An 18,959-nucleotide genomic window follows, 5' to 3' on the forward strand; every position below is an offset into this window, starting at 1 on the left:
TCCCACCAGTCTGGGCACACAGGCCCTCGTGAGGACCCAACACTGGAACTAGGACTTTAAAATACTCACTCAGATGTGGAGCCAGGAAAGCTGTTCTAGGGAAAAGTATAAAAAATGCCAACGCAGCAGTGAAAAGAAGTGGAAGAGGGATTTTGTGTGTTAAAAGAGCAGACCATAAACTGAGGAAAGCCACATGCAAGGCAGAAAATGCTGAGCAACTGTTTTCAAGACTGTTTTCAATTGTTTTCAAGCCAACACTGGGCTCAGGTGAGCCCACAGGGCACAGTGGCACTGCAGTGCCCAACCTGCACTTGACACCATTGACCCCTTCAGCTGTAATTTTCTCACTCAAGCCCACACAGGTGTCTGCATATCTGGACTACAAACACATGGCACAGGAAGAGCTCTGAGACAAGTGGAAATATCCTGATGACACAGCAGGAAGCAGACTCCACAAAATGGAGGTTTAAATGGATGGATTTAGAAAAAGTGGATAGGGGAATGACAAGACCTGAGAGGAAAGGAAAGAGAGCCTGAATAAAACTTTAGCTGTAAATGATAGTGAGTGTGTATATGACAATTTAATGTCCTTCCAATCCAATCAGCCTTCTTTCTTTATGAGGAAAATATTACATTTTCCTTAAATATAAGGTAACACAGCTGCTTATAGAAATATCACATTATTCTGTAACCCTGATACCCCTGGATACTGGCTGACTCTAAGAATGGATTTTCACTGATTGTGTCCTCAAATTATCCTTTATCACTTCAAAAGCTGCAGTCATCATGTAATTCTGCTCTCAATTTAGTTTGAATCCGGGACAATTACATCACACTCATGAACTTATGGAAGTGAGAACAACAGAATGGTAGGTGCTTAAGGGGTGGATTTCTCCAATGCTTAGAAAAAGTGCTTATGATTTCCACAATTTCTCCTGGGCTCTTGACTCCCATGTCAGAAGTGTCTGCTTAGCAGTGAATGGCAGGAAGACATAAATTCATTCACTACAGGGAGAAGTTTCAAGCTGCCTTAAAGCAGAAATCTGTCTTCCCCAGCCTTCTCACTAGGGTTTTATTCCCCTTTGCCAGTAGTGATGAGTGAACAGAGCAGCAGCCCAGGAAGAATACAGGGGTTCTTCTGAACCTGTCACCAGGTGGTGATACCGAACTAACACAAAAGCTTCAGGTTTCCCACCTCTATATCTAAAATTAATTTTCTTTGTGATTTAATTGGAGCTCCCTTTATTAAAATTGCTGTGTAAGGACTAACCATTACAGTTAGAAAACTCCAAGTAAGATTAGAATGCTGAACTGAAGCTGAACATATTTAAGCTTTCAGGTTTGAGGAAATTGGTTTTTTTAATCTCTAAGGTAACATGTCTCTATAATATTACAGGTCTGGAGTCGTTGGGAGGTTCTTGCAGAAGGAGATGTCACTCGAGGATAATGCTCCTAATAAATATTACTGCATCACCAAGGAGGGGCAGAGCTGCATTTCAAGGTATGTAAGATGAAGTAAGAGTTATTTGGTTCCAAGGTGAATGGCTCAATGGCACTCTAAGTGTATTAAGTAACTTGGCAATTACATCTGCTGACATCATTAATAACGGTGACACATTTGAACAAGGTGTCATGTGCCTTCTTTAGTGCCTCCCAGTGTGTCTGGTGCGTCACTGCATGCTAACAAAACCAGGGCAGAAATCTTCACCAGTTTGGGTGCAGGCTGCACACTCCGAGCCGTTCATGTACCGTGGGTAGGAGCAGATGAAATGTTAAATAAAACATTCATCACTCCAGAGCCTGTCTGTGCCTCAGGTTCTTGACAGAGTATCTGTTTATCCAGGCAGCTCCTCTCTCCTCTTACATTGCCACTACTGATGCTGGCAGTTCCCAAAGGGGGTTACACTGAGCTGGCATCTGTTCTTTACATGTGTGTTAAAGGCATTTATAACGAACCCAGGAGCTGCACAAAAATACTCCACACAGTAAATATAAGCACAACAGTTTCCTGCCAACACTGAACACTAAAAGCACAATCATTCCAGATACTTTTTCTATTCTTTAGTGTTTTTTTTTTTAAACAGACTGCCTAAGGTTTTTGATTGACCACAGAAATTTCAACTTTTATATTCTCAAGTTTTTCCTTGCAAACACAAAAATGTGATGGCTTTTGTACATGTATTGATTATTGAGATTATTTTTATATATATAAAAAAGTATATTAATATATTGAGATTTTCATGCATCCAGTGTAACTTCAGGAGCTGAAAGTGGTCATCCATCTCCCATAGCTACAGAGGGAGAGTCATGAGATTTCTAAGGGAAAAACTCAGCTGGGAATCTCCTTCTGGCATCAGGGGGAAAACAAAAATAGAGTGCCAAAGTAAAGAAGGGATTAAGAAGAAAAGGACAAAAAGGACATGCATATAGTTAACAGCTCTGCGAGATAAAAAGCTTGAATCAAACATGGGCCAAGATGGCCAAGGGGATAGAAGGAATCTAGTAGGAACACTCTTGGGAAGGTGGGGCACAAAAAAGGGAATGGGGTTCTCCGGGAACCTGGCTCTCTAGGAGCTTCCCAGCCTTCACACACCATTTTTTTATTGCTTATTTTTGACTTTTAAAGCTGTACACAAATGGCTGCCTTATATTAGGTATGGAAACTACATTCTGGAACTGAGCCTGAAATACTAATTCTTGCAATTCATGGTTTGTTCAGATTAAGCAGTGTAGCAGAGAGCAAGAACAGGAGACTGCTTTTGATTTTGGGAAATAGGATGTTCCTGAAATACTGCAATGGTCACTGACAGCAAAATGAAGGATTTACTGTGGCACAGCAAACACAAAGCCTGAAAAAATGATCTTTGGTGGAGATGCTGTACATGGGAAACAAAAGAGGAAGCACTGTATTGTAGTACATCACCTGCAAGATATAAACCACTCTGTGATAATGCACTGCTGTGTACATCATTCCAGCAGATATGCAGAAAACTAATTTTACTGAAGAGAGGCAGATTAAAAGGATAATGGACTTTATATGGACTAACAACTCAGTGTGAACGATGCAGATATTTCAGGACCTCTCTTTTGTTGTTGAAACTTAGTGCCAGAAATGTTGGTTGAAACTTTTTAAGATGTGAAAGTTTTCTCCTTTTTTTGTACACTGTCAAGGTCCAACCAACGCTGATCCTACATGGAAAGATCATAACAGAAGCACATAGGCACAAGAGATTTCACATGTTCTTGTCTCCATACTAAGCAGGAATAACTGCAATAATGTGCAACATCTCCACAAAATATATGCTACTGGATTTTCCTGACTGCAGGTACTTCAGGGCTTCTGCCTCAGTCTGCCTGAAAATGCCTCAAAAGTCCATACAGAAAGTGCATTGAGAGATGGAGAGAAATGCCCATTTTGAACATAAATTCTGGGAATGGCACTGTTGTCCAGAAAAGTTGGATCCATTACTGTGCAATGGTCACACTTGAGAGAGACATTGATTATTTATGTCAGAGTTGCCAAGCCTCGTGTTTGGTGGCATTCCACAAATCATGCAGCCCAACTATCCATACTTTTTCCTATTTATGTATTTTAGCAAACACAGGCATGAATGTTCATTGGCTACAGGTTACATAGTTCTCTTATTAATTAGTATTCTCTCTTTTATTAATTAATGAGTGTCTTGCCTCTCATGCTAATCAGCGCCATGCTCCATCTATCTATCTATCTGTCTGTCTGTCTATCTATCTATCTGTCTGTCTATCTATCTGTCTGTCTATCTATCTCTCTCTCTGTCTATCTATCTATCTGTCTGTCTGTCTATCTATCTATCTATCTATCTATCTATCTATCTATCTATCTATCTCTCTGTCTGTCTGTCTGTCTGTCTGTCTCTTCCTTTGGCTCGGCGGTTTCCTGTGTGGGTGGTCCTGATCTGCCCCTGCCGGGATTCCCTTGCCCAGTCGGAGCTGATTTCAGTACAGTTGCTGAGTTGGCTTTATTGGTTTCTTCCTTGTCTTGGGGGTTCTGCCAAATGTCCTCGTGGCCCCTAAATTCTGCATTCTCTGTGTCCGCTCTCAGAAAAAGCTTCTTCCCAAGCTTTGTTAATCTCCCGCTGGGCTGAGATCATTGAAACATGTCCAGCCTAAACCTTAACAAGGCAACTGGGCTGACCAGGAATTTGTATTTCTAACACCTGGACATCACTTAGAGCTTGTTGGCTGCTCTGTTTCGTGGATTAAATCTCCCTCTTTGTTGATTAGGCCAGAAAATTACAAAGATCAAACAGCAAAGAACATATTTTCTTAACAAAATTGTACATATTCCACATTTTATGAGGAGTAGTGCCAAGGCATAGGTAGGATGTGATTAAACTCTCCATGAGCTCTTTTGAATGGAATCCTGCTAGGAATGGGGTTCCTACAAGGGCTGGATTGCCGATGGTTAGGCATGGAGTGGTTGTTGGAAGTATTTTTTGTAGGCCTCCTATTTTCCAAATGTCACGTTCTCTGTGCAGGCTGTGGATAATGGACCCTGAGCAGAGGAGTAACATTGCTTTAAGGAATGGGTGGGTTGAGATGCCGGGGAAAGCTGCTGGGGGCAGGTTTAGTCCGATTGTGACTATTATTAGGGCTAAATGATTTATGTGGAGAAGGGCGGGTTTAATACCGTTCTGTGTTCGGCCTCATGTGGCGGCAAACGGTGTGGAGAGGGTCCCCAGGAGAAGGGCGGGGACGGCGCTGGTGAACACAGGGTGGGTGCGAGTGAGGGGCGGAATTCCGGCTACCAGCGACCCTGCCGGGTTCACGTCTCCAGGAGCGCAGGCGCTGCTATCAGCCAGGGCTGAGGGAGGCAGAGAAGCGCCCGTTCCCAGCGCACACCCCGGACACGGCCCCGCATCCCCGGCACAGCTCCGCATCCCCGGCACGGCCCCGCATCCCCGGCACGGCTCCGCATCCCCGGCACGGCCCCGCATCCCCGGCACGGCTCCGCATCCCCGGCACGGCCCCGCACCCCGGGCGCGCTCCTCAGGGCAGGAGCCGCCCCGCCGGCCCCGCCCCGCCCCGCCCCGCCCCGCGCGTGCGCGGCGGGAGCAGCGGCCATGGCGCGGCCGGGCCGGGCCGGCCTAAAGGAGCAGCGCTACGATCGCCAGCTCAGGTACCGCGGGTGGGCTCGGACCGGCACTGACCGGCACCGACCGGGCGGGGAGCGGGGCCGCGCCTCCGGCTGCCCGCCGCGGCCACGGGCCCGCTCGGCGCCGCGCCGGGAACAGGCCCCCGGGGCCGCGCCGGGCCCGGCGGAGCCGCGGGGAGCAGGAGCTGTGTCCTACCTGTCCCTCTCGGGCGGAGCTGTGAGGGCTGTACTGGCATACGGAAAACAGATATGCAATAAATAAGCAGTATATATTAAGGGGAGCATATTAAAAAAAAAGAAAGTATATATTAATACATAATTTTATGTATATGAAGGGGAATAGAGATCCGTAGGCATATATATAGCTACATAAGTACTTATATATGTTTTTATGTAGCATATAAATTATTTATACAATGTTTGTTATATAAGTATATAATGTTTAAGTATGTAAATCTGTATATTCTATATATTTATATTATGTATGTCTATCTATACCTCTCTGACTCTGTATATATGTAAAATATATAAAGGGGGGGGTGTGCCAAAAAGATGGAACCAGGCTCTGCTCCGGGGCCCAGCAATGGCACCAGAGCCACGGGCAGGGCCTGAGCCCAGGGAGCTCCCCCTGCACAGGAGGCAGAACTTCTGCCCTGGGCAGGGCCCAGCCCTGAGCAGATTGGCCAGAGAGGCTGTGCAGTCTCCTCCCTGGGGATATTGCAGAGCCCCATGGACACACTGCTGTGCCCTGGGCTCTGGGATGGCCCTGCTGGAGCAGGGAGGTGGCACCAGAGGAGCCCCTGGGCCCCTCCTGCCTCACCCATCCTGGGGTTCTGTGAAAGGGCAGAAAAGATCCAAGTTACCAGAGAAGGATAACGGCACTGGAGTCAGGGGTGTCTGTCTGCAGTGTGGCTGTTTAGTTTTCACATGGATACGTGTGAGTGAAGGGCTCAGCAGTGGTGATACCACTGTGCTGTTCCCTCCTGTGCTGTCCCCTCCATAGGTTTGTGCAGCTCAGGAGTGCAGAGTCCTGGGCTCCTCAGTACAGGAAAGACAAGGAGCTGCTGGAGAGGGTCCTGCAGAGGGCACAGAGAGGATTTGGGGTCTGGAGCATCTCTGGTGAGGAGAGACTGGGAGTTGGACCTGGTTAGCCCAGAGAAGAGAAGACTGAGAGGGATCTCATCAATGCATGGATATATCTCAAAAGTGGGTGTCAGAGGATGGTGCCAGACTCTTTTGGGTGGTGCCCAGCAGCAGGACAAGGAGCAATGGCCATAAACTAAAACACAAGAAGTTCCGCCTCAACATGAGGAAGAACTTCTTTTCCTGGAGGGGGCAGAGCCCTGGAATAGCTGCCCAGGGAGGGTGTGGAGTCTCCCTCTCTGGGACATTCCAAACCTACCTGGACACATACCTGTGTCACCTGCTCCAGGTGACCCTGCCTGGGGCAGGGGGGCTGGACTGGGTGACCTCCAGAGGTCCCTTCCAACCCTAAAAATTCTCTGAGTTACAACCCCAGTGAAATAAGTATGATGTGTGACACAAGACTGTCCTGGCCTGATTTCAGCCTCAGTGCTGTTTTCTAGGGGTCTGAAATACCAGACTCAGCAAGACTTGATTTCTGCCTCCTGTACATTTCAGTGTCTTGTATAAGAAATTTTTTAAAAAATATATATGTAGTTCTATTATCTATAATAAAAGTTAGGAAGAACAGAGCATTCAGCATTAGGACAAAATTTGGGCAAGGATTGTTTTAACCCATGGAATTTTTAAAAAGTTAAAGTATGTTGTAAGAGGAAGAGGTGTGTGTCCATGCATGTGGTGTAATGCCAGGGAAACTGGGTTGCTCTTTGGAAAGTCTCAGAGTTTTCACAGTAAGTTTCCTTAATGATGCCTATTTTGGTTAGTGCTGTTTAGGCCCTCAGCAGTGAATGGACAGTAGCATGCCAGCCCTCCGTTTGTCCTTGTTGTTGTTGTTTGTTTATAATGGCTTTGCAATCTGAAGTTAAATAACTTCATTGTGTTTTGGTTTCCCTCTCAATACAGGCTGTGGGGTGACCATGGCCAAGAAGCATTGGAATCTGCCCATGTTTGTGTAATAAATGCAACAGCAACAGGAACTGAAATACTCAAAAACTTGGTGCTGCCAGGTCAGTAGATATTTCTTCTGTCTCTTCTTTGTGATGTATCTGATAACTTGATGATGCCAAGTTATTTATAGGAGGTTTTTCCCCCCAAAGGTATTGGTTCGTTTACAATTGTCGATGGGAATCAAGTCTCTGGAGAAGATGTTGGAAATAAGTAGGTTTTTTACTGATTTCTGTTGCAAATTGCCAAGTAACAGAGTTTCATAGGTAGTTCTATCTCTATGTTTGCTAAGAAGTCTTGTAAAACTCTTTTAAAAGCCTCTCTTGTGTTTCTCCAAGTCTTCTGTGGGTGACAGCATGCACAGTCATTTTGATATTAGCTGCTAAATTATTGTACTTGCTGGGTTTAAACCTTACAGGTCTATTTGCTTCACACATCAAGTTTATAAGGACAATGCTCTACTCAATATAAAAATACTTCACATTAACTTGTTTGCTGTAGTCTCGAGCTATGACAGTGCAAGCCTTGCATGTGTTTCAGTGTAGCTCAATATATTTTCCCTGATTTTGGTGATGAATATGACTTAATTTTCATTAGTCATTGTGCAAGTGTGACTGCTAGACATTTATTAGCTTTTGTAGCTTTGAAAGGCTCTGTGCAGCAGAGGAAAGGATAGAAAAGCTGTTTGCAAATCCTGTAAAAATGATTTTCTTACTAATTCTTGATCAAGTTCTGTTATGGTGCACATAGATACCTACAGGGGTTGTGTGGGGGGGAAGGATATTCCATTATGTGAGGAAATCAGTGCTAGTGGGTCTGTAATTAGCCTGGTGAGAAAGAACCTGCAGCATGACCCTGTCTTCTAGAGGAGTTTGGCATGTCTTATATTTCAGATTTATGGCTTGGGCATTGAAAAGCTTTCTTAAGAAACCATAGCTGAGGAAAATACAACAGTGGTGGAAAAAGCAGCTTTAAGGGGCAGTGTGGTTTGTTGTGTATGAGAGTCAGCACATGTAATTCTCTCTTGTCTCCTTTTCAGTTTCTTTCTACAAAAAAGCCATATTGGTCAGGTAAGGAGATAATAAATGTCAGTTTACATGTATTGAAAGTGGAAATGTTGAGTATTTAAATGTGGTATTATGAATAATGCCGAAACCATGTGTGTATGGGATGCATTTTTGCTTCAGATGAGCAAGGCTTGGAGTAAGGAGCCTTAGCTTATGATGCGCTTTGTTGTGGGGTGTTTCCTGGGGTTGTTTGCTTGGTTTGGCATTGCTAGCTTGTGGATGTACATTGTTAGCTTGTACTATGTAGTACTGATACACTGTATAAACTACGTTTCATTTTGATTGCTCTGAAACAGAATCGTGCCCAGAGTGCCACGGAGCTCTTGCAGGAATTGAATAGTGATGTTTCTGGAAACTTTGTTGAAGAGGTTTGTCTTCTTAAATGAGTACTACGTGTGCATTACATGGTGTGATAAAAATGGGAAATAACAGCTCTGTGTTGCTTTGCAGTGTTGCAGTTTAAATAGATTTCAGGATAAAACAGCATTTGAGGAAGATGATCTCAAGTTAAATCATTTTTATGTATTTCAAACAAAAAACCATTTTATGTATTTCAAACATTATTTTGTAACTTCATCTTAATTTTATAACTTTCACTTAACACTTTATGTTCAACAGACTTGTTCTCACTTCTGTGAGTACTTCTGTACTCAGAAATTTTCACTGCTCCCTGACATACATTTTTTTTTCTCCTATTTAGAGTCCAGAAAAGCTTTTAGACAGTGACCCTTCCTTTTTTAATCGGTTTAACTTAGTGGTTGCAACACAGCTACCGGAAAGGTAAGAAGTACCTCAGGTTGTTTGTTTTCATTCAGTTGAAAAAGCAGGTATATATATATATATATATATATATATATATATATATATATATATATATATATATATATACACACATATAGACACAGGCACTTTCTTGCAGAAGAACTTAAACAGAACAGAATTTTGTCATTGTGAAGGAAAGTTACAGCCAGTGATGGCATTTTCTAGAGACCTTTTTGTACCTCTGATTGGAACTGCCTCTGCTGGAAGTTAGGATTGTGAACACATGGATCTAATTCTTTTTTTCTCTCTTTCACAACTCCTTGAAGCTTTCTGTTTGATACGTGGAGCATTTGGGAGGATGGAATGAGACATAAGTAAAATGATGGATGAACATTTTTCCAACTCACTGTAAATTCCTATATGAAATTAATCACGTTATGTACTTAGGATCATGATGATATTAGAGAAGTTTTCTGAGAGATCTCTTTCCCAAGTATAGGAGTTGAATTCATAGTTAACTGTCTTCTGTATATCTGAAAAAAGAATGTTTTCCTTGCAGTACGTTGCTGCGCCTGGCTGAAGTTCTCTGGAATTCCAACATTCCTCTGCTGGTCTGCAGGACTTATGGACTGGTTGGTTACATGAGAGTCGTTATTAAAGAGCATACAGGTTAGAGGGTTTTCTGAGATAAAGGCTTCTCTGTAAGGTTTAAAGCTTCAATAACTAATGGCACTTTGGGGTTTTTTGTTTCTCTTTTTTCATCTTGTGATATATTTAATATTTGTTAAGTCTTAAGTAGTTTGCATTCTTTGAGGAATGCGTAGGGATTATGGACTGCAACAAATAATAAAATTTGGGGTTATCTTGACATTATGGTTGACTTACACAGAACTTTTACTTTGAGAATCAAGCAGTGAAAGGAGCAGGTGATGCTGTATTGGTGTAGCTCTGTTTCGAAGGCCAGACATAAAGCTGAGAAATGCATTGTGTCGTTTTTTCACAGTTGTTGAGTCTCACCCTGACAATATGTTAGAAGATCTGAGACTGGACAAACCATTTCCAGAACTGACAGAACACGTTCAGGATTATGACTTGGATCATATGGACAAAAAGGTTGGTGTGTGGTGTGCACTGTGTTCCCCAGGACAGATGCAGACACAGCACAGGGATGCTGTGAAAATGCCTCCTGGCAGATGACTCTGGTGCCAAGTCTCATCTGAACAGAGGCAACTCTAGAATCAGTCACGAGGAACTATTTTTGTCTCTGCCCCAAATGTTCCAGTCTATTTAAATCTCAGGCAGGTGGGGTCTTGGGAAATAAGCAGTATTCTTGGACAGCTTGATCTTTTGTTAAATTGAATACCCCCTCACACCCTCTTTTTGAATTTGGTTTTTAATTTTTATGGTTACCTACTGCTGCAGAGCTTTGTACTGTGGGTGTTTGTGCATAGGATATGTTCCACTCCAGAAAAATATTGGAGAACTTGACTCACCCTTTGTAAAATAAAGTAATAATAATTTGATAATTTCTTTTCTAGTAGTTAAAGATTGTTAGAGCTGAATCAAAATCTGGAACATGTCCTGTGTCTTTAGAATAGTGGAAGGGATGTTTGGAGTTTACATTGAAAATAAGTTTTTAATTCATTTCCTATTTTTTATCTTTTCTCAACCTGACAAAGATTTCTCTGCTGTTCAATTACAGGACCACAGCCACACTCCATGGATTGTGATTGTAGCGAAGTATCTCACAAAATGGTTCAATGAGGTATGCTGCAAAACTGTATTATTATTTTTATTGGTCTGTCTTTTCTAAACTAGTTAATTATTTTGGCAGTGTGGAACATAGAACAAGGTGGAATCATGAAAGATTACTAATTGAAATACAAGTGTATTGAAATACAAGTGAATGTGTGAGCAATGACAGACTCCTGGAGTTCAGCAGTCTGAACACAGTGAGATTAGTAGTAGGTATTTTAAAGACAAAAATCTCTTTGTGTTTTTTAAATTTAGAAAAGTGAGCAGTTGCCTAAGAGTTACAAAGAGAAAGAAGCCTTCAAAGAACTGATTCGGCAAGGTAATCCATGTCCCAGGAGTCCCTTATTCCTACTGGCAGAAACAGATACAAGGTGGTATCTGAAAAGTAATCACAGGTTCTCTCGGGTTTAATTTAGGAGAGATCTGCTGGTATATACTGTATTATTCTTCTGCTAAATGATTGTTTTGTACAGGTAGATCTTAAGATGCCAGACAGCAGTAACATGTATGCAGTATTTCATCCTGTCTAAAATCCAGAGTGTGTTTTGATTTGGGTGGGAGGAAAGGCCTTAAGAGAAAATGCTGTTCAAAATGTGATAAGGAGGAAAGCAAGTGGCTTTTGGCACTGGAATTATTATTAACTGCAAATATTTGGTGTGTCCATTGACCCACCAGACACTTGGTAATCATTCATCTCTGAATGAGCAGGTTGTGTAGCACTGAGTGCACTGTAACCAGTGTGTGAATGACCTCATTTGTACAGGTGTTTCAGTCCAATACCTTCTGAGGGTGCTAAAATTCATGTGGCATTTTTAAGATGTATAAATACATTGTCTTAAATGATTGTAGAAAAAACACCATTAACTGAATTTTTGGTGTTCCCTCACTTAAAGGTGGCCTGTGTGCAAATTTGGAGTGCTTCTGTCACCCTTATCCCCAGGCTGTAATAGGGAACTGATCTGTAGTAATTACCCTTGGTAAATCAGATTTTTAGTGGAGGCCCTTTCTTGGCCTGGCTTGCTCTGTGGATGCATAAGTGTTTGCCAAATTTGATCAAAAAAACTCAGCGAAACATGGCATGGGAAGGAGAGTTGAATTGTTAATTTAGTGCTTATGAAACTTGATTATCTCTTTCTCACACAAATAAACTGGTGTTTTTGTGCTAAGTAACTTCTGCTTAACATCACAGGAAAATGAATCATATGCAGAATTTAAATGAGGTTAGCTTTATAATTACATCTGGTCTTTTTTCTTGTGATTTATTTTTCATTTTTTTGCTGGTAGCTGTTATGCCATGAATATGTCCAAAGCCAGTCTGCTTTGTTGGTAAGACATAAATGATGAGATGTAATTCAAACAGTTGTGCATTTTAATTTTTTTTTCAATAAGGTATCTTAAAGAATGAAAATGGGACCCCAGAAGATGAGGAAAACTTCGAAGAAGCTATAAAAAATGTGAACACAGCATTAAATCCTACAGAGGTAAAATAAACATTTCTGTGATAAAATTGAAGCAATTTCAACTGCCTCATTTTCTCAGAACATATTATACAGTTTTAGGACAAAAATTTCATTTGTAACATTTGTATTTACCTAAAACAGGATTAGTACAATGTTTAGAACTGAAATTGTGTAGTTAAATAGACCTAGGCTAGCTGGCACTGTAGCTTATGAAAAGTCTCTTACTCCCTTGCTCTTGCAAGAAAGCTGCATTTCCCTCCTGCAGACTTGAATTCAAGTCTAGAATGAGTCAGCAACCAGAGTGCATCAGCAATGAGTTCTTGTCTCAGATTTCCAGAGTTCAGTCTGTAAAAAACTCTGTGAAGTGCTGGGTACAATTGTAAGGATTTAGCAGTGAGTGGTGTGGCTGATGCTGATTTAAATACACTGCTGGGGGAGAGACTGAGAGCATTTACTGAAATTGTGCTGTATTGAAGCTAGGGGCTGTAGTAGTTACTCTCTGTGGAAATGAAGGGCTGCAAGGGACTCCTGATACGATAAATTCACTTCCTTCCTTTTGAAGAAACTTACTACAAAATTCCCTTCATAAACTGGTCAAGCTCAAAAGCATTAGAAGGGGTGTTTTGTTTTTTAGATAATCCTAACCTAATAACTCGTGGTTTAAAATTGAGCTCTGATTTCCTTAGTTTCTCATCTGGGGTAAACTGCAAAGGCTACATGGGGCAAAAGCACATTCTGTGATTCTTCCTAGATTATGTTCTGTTGTTTTGAACTGTGCTGATCCTTGCTTGGACAGTCATGTTAAGGCTCCCAAGAAAGCAGCAGGTAAAACTTAGTGCTGTCATCCAAGCCACTACCAGACATGGCCCAAGATATTAATATTCATTTGAGTTCATGTGCCAGACTGACCTGCAGCAGTTAAGGAGTCAAAACACTGACTTTTGTAGCCCCATTCCCCTTCCCTGGCCTTTTTTCTGCTCTGCCCCAGCAGGCAGTGGGAAGTTGGGACAGTTGCTGCTGTAGTTTTTTTCAATCTTCTCTATCAAAGATAGAAATCAGGTGAGATTTTGTTTGTAACACTGATCATGCTCAGAAGCATTGCCTTGCTCTTGGGCAGGGCTGCTATTAGAAATGTGTCTGAGAAGCACTGACTGTAGGATTCAGAGGGGATTTGGTATGAAACTCTGAGGTCACTTGGAGTTGGCTCACCTATTTAATGAGTGTTGAGATAATTCAAGAAATCAAGAGTCAACAAATTACAAACCCAATTTATTTATTTTCATAGATTCCAAGAGGCATCGAAGAGCTTTTTAATGATGATTGCTGCCTAAAACTCACAGAGCAGGTATGAGTAGTTAAGGGTAAGACTTAAAAGTAGAAAAAGCATCGTAAATAACATCTGTGTACATGGCTGTCTCTTGTGCATTTGTAGTCATCTTCCTTCTGGATTTTGGTTCGAGCTTTAAAGGAATTTGTGGCAAATGAAGGGCAAGGAAGCTTGCCTGTCCGGGGCACCATTCCTGATATGACAGCAGACTCCAGTAAATTCATCAAATTGCAAAATGTGTAAGTAGACAACTCCTTGAGAGAGCTCACTTCTATTCATGTGGCTTGTATTTTGTCTTTATAATGTAAAACAAAAAAAAAAAAAACAGCCTTCACTGTGGAGTTGATGGTTTTCTGCTGTAATTTTTTACTTCTTTATTATTACCAGATACCGTGAAAAAGCAAAGAAGGATATTGCTGCTGTGGGGAACCATGCTGCTAAATTGTTACAGTCCCTGGGCAAGGTGAGTGCAAACCTATGGCCATTCTTCTCATGGAACGAAGTATCTGTGAAGTATCTGCTTTATTTATCACTTTTGGTTTGATCATATAAAAGTCAAATGCATACAGGGATATACTATTTACAATTTAAGACACTTCTTTTTGTACATTAGTTACTTGTTATTTCACAATAAACATGTTAATATATCCAAAAGCAGGAATTCTCTGGCCATTGTGTGTACTGGAATGAGTATGTTCTCTCTCCTAGGCACCTGAGTCTATTTCAGAGAGAGAATTGAAATTGTTCTGTGAGTATGCTTGGATTCTCTTCTGGGTTTAGGTGAATGATCAAATAATCAAAAACTTTTGAATGATCATGTAGTTATGAAGCAGTAAGTCAATATTTGAACTTTTCAAGTAAGTTCTAAGTGGTTTGCATCCCTCCTTTTCAGGAGAAGTAGCAGATGTTCAGCATCTCTCAGGAGTGAGTCTGTAAAAGTTGGCTTTAAAATGATGTATTTTTTCACTCCAAACAGCAAGCATCAGCTGCCCTCTGTGATGAGTACCTGAGCACTCTTGCCCATGCTGGGGTACTGGTTTCAGAGTGTAGGCTCTGTAGACTTGAGGTAGTCTGAAAAGCTGTAACCCAGTTGATGGCACTTCAGGCTGTGTCTGTTGTGGATGTGTACAGCTGTCCAGCAGCAGCCTGGCTGAGGCTCCTCACAGCTGTAAACTCCCCTGTAAGCACAGAGCCAGGAGCATGCTGCCCTGCATTGGTAAAACATTTGGGAACCTCCCAGTTGCTCCTTTTTCAGTGCTGGGTTGTAACTGCACCCTGGGTTGGTTCATAGCAATGATACTGGAGAATAACCTTTTCCAGCTGTGCTATTAAAATATTAATTGAGGACATTGTGAGGCAGTGTTAGATATAGTGGAAGATGGAAAGAACCGTGTTGGTTTGCAGCAGGGAAGAGGGAAACATGGTGGCTGTGACTGATGAATTGCTGTGGTGTAGCTGTTCCATTAACATGGCAGATACATGGAGATTCCACATGAGCACAAAGTGTTTCCCTGAAGCTCTCCTGACCATAGACCTAAGCGTAGTTACACAGATTTTTATTACTGCAAGCTAAGAAGAAACAGGAAGGTGTTCAATAAAATCCTGTTAAGTTGCAGTCTTGCCCATGTCACAGAGCAGCGAGGCAGGCAGCCAGGGCTGTGGTGAGTGGTGCCACTGACTGGCTCTCTCCTTGTGCCCTGTGCCCAGGCAGCAACGCCGCCTTCCTGCGCGTGGTGCGCTGCAGGTCCCTGGCTGAGGAGTGCAGCCTGAGCTCTTTCAGCAAGGATGCAATCAGTAAGTACTGCTGCTTGGCACAAACTTCACTGCACTTCCACCTTGGGATGGTTTGGGGAGGAAAAAGGACTGTAAGCTACATGTTCTACTGTGTTGGGCAGTTTTATCATTTGGCATCAACTACAAGTAGGGAGTTTTTAAGTCTAGAATGTTGAATTCAATTTGATTTTGAAATGTCAAAAATGACCTTACTGATTGATGCACGTTTCAGCTTTTTTTTTTTTTCTCGTGGATTTTACTTGTAGTAGTCTATAAATAAAACACTGTTTTCTTCAAACTTCTCTTTTCTGTACCTCAGTTATTTCTGACAGCTGAAAAGGTGCTTTAACCTGACGAAATGAAAATAATTATCTTGACCCCTTTCAGCTTACCTCTTTAGTATGTGAACTAGCAAACGAGTTACTTAATATTGCTTTTGGTTTTTATATTGCCTTTTTTTTTTTGAGCCTGCATAAATAAAAAAGCTGGAAATACTTTTTTATTGAAGTTTGTTGAAGTTAAGCTTATACAAGTCCTCTGAATGTTTTGGACAAAATACATATTTTGTGTATACATACATCTTGTAATATTTACAATTTCAGTGAAAGCTCCTTGAATTAGTTGGCAATGGGCAGGGGGATATAAGTAGTTAGTATTTACAAAGACTACTGAGCTGTGTGGTAAGGGATTTAAGACCTGTTTTGTAATTACAGTCATTACAGTTAAATACTTAAAGCATGTGTTTCAAATCCTGAAATTATAACTAAGGAATACCCCATTTAAATTAAAGCAGCTGCCAGAATTGAAATGTGGGTTTCTTCACTGAATAGTTTATATTAAATACATATAACAGGGTCATAAACTTTGGAGGCAAAATTGTGTATCTGACAGTTGTTTGATTAAGATTCTGTCACAGGTTGTATTCATTAAAGTTTCTTTCTACTGCAGATTTCACAGTTTGTTTTCAGGGAATTCAAAACCTTTCTTTTTCCATTTCATCTGCACCAGCTAACCAGTTCTCTTGCTGTTTTCAGTTTCCCATATGGATAACCCAGACAGTGAAATAGTGCTGTATGTGATGCTGAGGGCTGTCAATAGGTTTTACAAGCAGCATGGTAGATACCCAGGTATGCCAACACCAGTTACTTCACATCATCAAAGGAAATACTAAGATCCAATAGTTACTGTAGTACAAGTTACAAACTACCAATACAACATCGGTTGCGGTTTTGTTTCCATACTAATACAACTTTAGGAATGTGAAAATTAAAATGAGAATTTTTTTCTCTTTGGGAACTTAAAGGAATTTATCTGAATTAGTACCACTGAAATAGGTTGTGTGGATTATGAATCAGTTCAGCTATGCAGTAATTTGTCTATCATGAGTAGCATCAACAGAATATTCAATGTGTTAATAACACATTAATTGGCTTAGAAACTTTTTAGGAAAACAAAATATTTAGACTGCCATTTAAACCCATTAGCTTTGACTGTGGTGTTACAGTTGTGTGATGAAACAGTTGATTTATTTTGCAGGTGTCTACAACTACCAGGTAGAAGATGATATTGGAAAACTAAAATCATGCCTTACTGGTTTCCTCCAAGAACATGGGCTGTCTGTAGTGGTGAAAGATGACTATGTGCATGAGTTGTAAGTGTTGCATTTGAAGTGTGGCTTTGTTGGTAAGGCTGCCTGGCAGTTTCTGATCGTTCCTTTCCCGTGCAGTTGTCGCTACGGAGCTGCTGAGCCTCACGCTGTTGCTGCCTTCATGGGAGGTAAGGGTGCCACTGCCTTTCCCAGGGCCACACCAACAACAGCCTGCTGAGGCACAACCTCTGCTGGCTTAATTACTTTGGACTGTCAGAGCAAAGGCTGCAATCACAGGCTGCAGTCAAAGATGGGATTAGGGCAGAATCCTCCCCTTCATTCTCCAGATGTGTGTGTATATATAGAGTGAATGGGCAGAGCAAGGGTGTAAAAGCAGCCAAATAAACTTCAAACACAATCTCAGTACCTCAATTCTTCAAGCTTAAAAATGTGTTTAAAAGTGAAATGCTTGAAAGAGGCTTAATTTTTTTAAAAAGAAAGTGGTAATTATAGTAGTATTAAAATTGATGCAGAACACATCTTTTAACACAGAACACTTATGTTAAAGATCTATGAAATATAAATAGCCTTGGTTTCTTACTTTCATTCAACCTGCAGGTATGTTTTAATGGATGCTCAAAATAGATATATCAGTTAACTTACCTTCTTTATTTGGCTTCATGCAGTGCTGAAGATAATTATGTATTATATAGTCTGTATGTAGGAATTTTTTTCTGATTAAGCAAAATTTGGTCTGTATCATTCTTTAGAAGAATACATAAAGGTAACTTCTGAAGAAATTACAGAATGTTTCCTATTACAGGAGAACTCAAAGGGATCATAGTGAAGTGACCCTTCAGTTTATTTTGCAGTTAAGGTTTACATGCTTTTTTTTAAATTTAACTTCTCAGTTTAGAGAGGTCAGAACTTGCATGGGCCTGTCTGCACACACATTTTTGCTCTGTGTGTATGTACCTGGAGAGAAAGAGTACGCAAAGCTAACATTTGAAGTAGCAGCTTTGTGATCTTCTTTTATACCGGGAAGTACTGAAAGGATTTTTGCCTCCTAGGAGATTTATCAGATTTATCACTAAAACAATTCCAGTGTAGGGACTTCTAGATAAATAACATTATTTTACTGTTGTTTGAATATTACCTGCTAACTGCCTTCTGGTTTTTATTCTCTTTTACAGGAGCTGCTGCACAGGAAGTTATCAAAGTCATTACAGGGCAGTTTGTAATTTTTAATAACACCTTTATTTACAGTGGAATGTCACAGACTTCAGCAACTTTCCAGCTGTAGGACAAGCTCTTGCATTTGATGCCTCCAGGCACTGCTGCTGCTGTATTTACAGTTTTTACAGTATTTACAGTTCTGTAAATACTGTGGTGTTCTGCCACTGACTGGACTGTTCTATTCTGTATTACCTGCAAATTAAAGTTCCTTTATTTGTAATGATCTTCTTCTTGTTGTTGTTGTTTCCTAAGGACAAATAAAATCATACCATATCCTGGCAATATTTTAAATCTAGAATTTTCTGATTCACCTCTGGAAGAAAAAGGCAGTAGCTGCTTTTGGCAAGGTAGGTTGCATTTGCAAATTGGCTCACCTCATTTGCAGCAGAAGTGAGGTTGTTTTTGTAAAAGCTGCTCATCAGCTTGAGTGGGAAGAAGGTGCAAAAGGGTGAGAGGCTGATGGAGCTCTGATGGTCTGAGGATCCAATGGTGTGAAGAGCTGGAAAGTGAAATACCTTTTATAGAGTTCAGGGTCATTAGGGAAACGGAGTGTGTGCCTGAAAGCTTGGTTCTGCCAGCTGTATTCACCTAGTAAAAGGTTTTTTTCCTGCATCTCTGTGTGTAGCCAATGCCAAGGGATGGCAGCTCTTTCTGTTGTGGGGGCATTGCAGCCTCCAGCTGCAGAGTATGCAAACCGAGCTGCACTGAATTGTGTTCTCCAGGGCTCCGTTCTGGGGCTGGTCCTGGTTAACACCTTTATTGATGATTT

The 18,959-nt window shown here is 41.3% G+C and overlaps 1 protein-coding gene across 1 annotated transcript; it reads left to right on the plus strand.

Moving 5' to 3' along the window:
• Nucleotides 1–5,076: 5,076 nt before the first annotated feature.
• On the plus strand, nucleotides 5,077–18,415 carry NAE1 (NEDD8 activating enzyme E1 subunit 1). The gene is made up of 20 exons (XM_082290339.1): nucleotides 5,077–5,158; nucleotides 7,181–7,284; nucleotides 7,375–7,435; nucleotides 8,262–8,292; nucleotides 8,586–8,657; nucleotides 8,990–9,069; nucleotides 9,611–9,720; nucleotides 10,055–10,164; nucleotides 10,754–10,816; nucleotides 11,062–11,125; nucleotides 12,196–12,287; nucleotides 13,552–13,611; nucleotides 13,699–13,832; nucleotides 13,981–14,056; nucleotides 14,302–14,341; nucleotides 15,301–15,387; nucleotides 16,401–16,493; nucleotides 16,903–17,017; nucleotides 17,093–17,142; nucleotides 18,148–18,415. Exons 1-20 carry the CDS (start codon nucleotides 5,103–5,105, stop codon nucleotides 18,255–18,257), a joined length of 1,608 nt encoding a protein of 535 aa, XP_082146465.1. The 5' UTR covers nucleotides 5,077–5,102; the 3' UTR covers nucleotides 18,258–18,415.
• Nucleotides 18,416–18,959: the final 544 nt, after the last annotated feature.

The sequence above is a fragment of the Coloeus monedula genome (genome assembly GCF_965178545.1).
Source record: "Coloeus monedula genome assembly, chromosome: 13".
Classification (NCBI taxonomy): domain Eukaryota; kingdom Metazoa; phylum Chordata; class Aves; order Passeriformes; family Corvidae; genus Coloeus; species Coloeus monedula.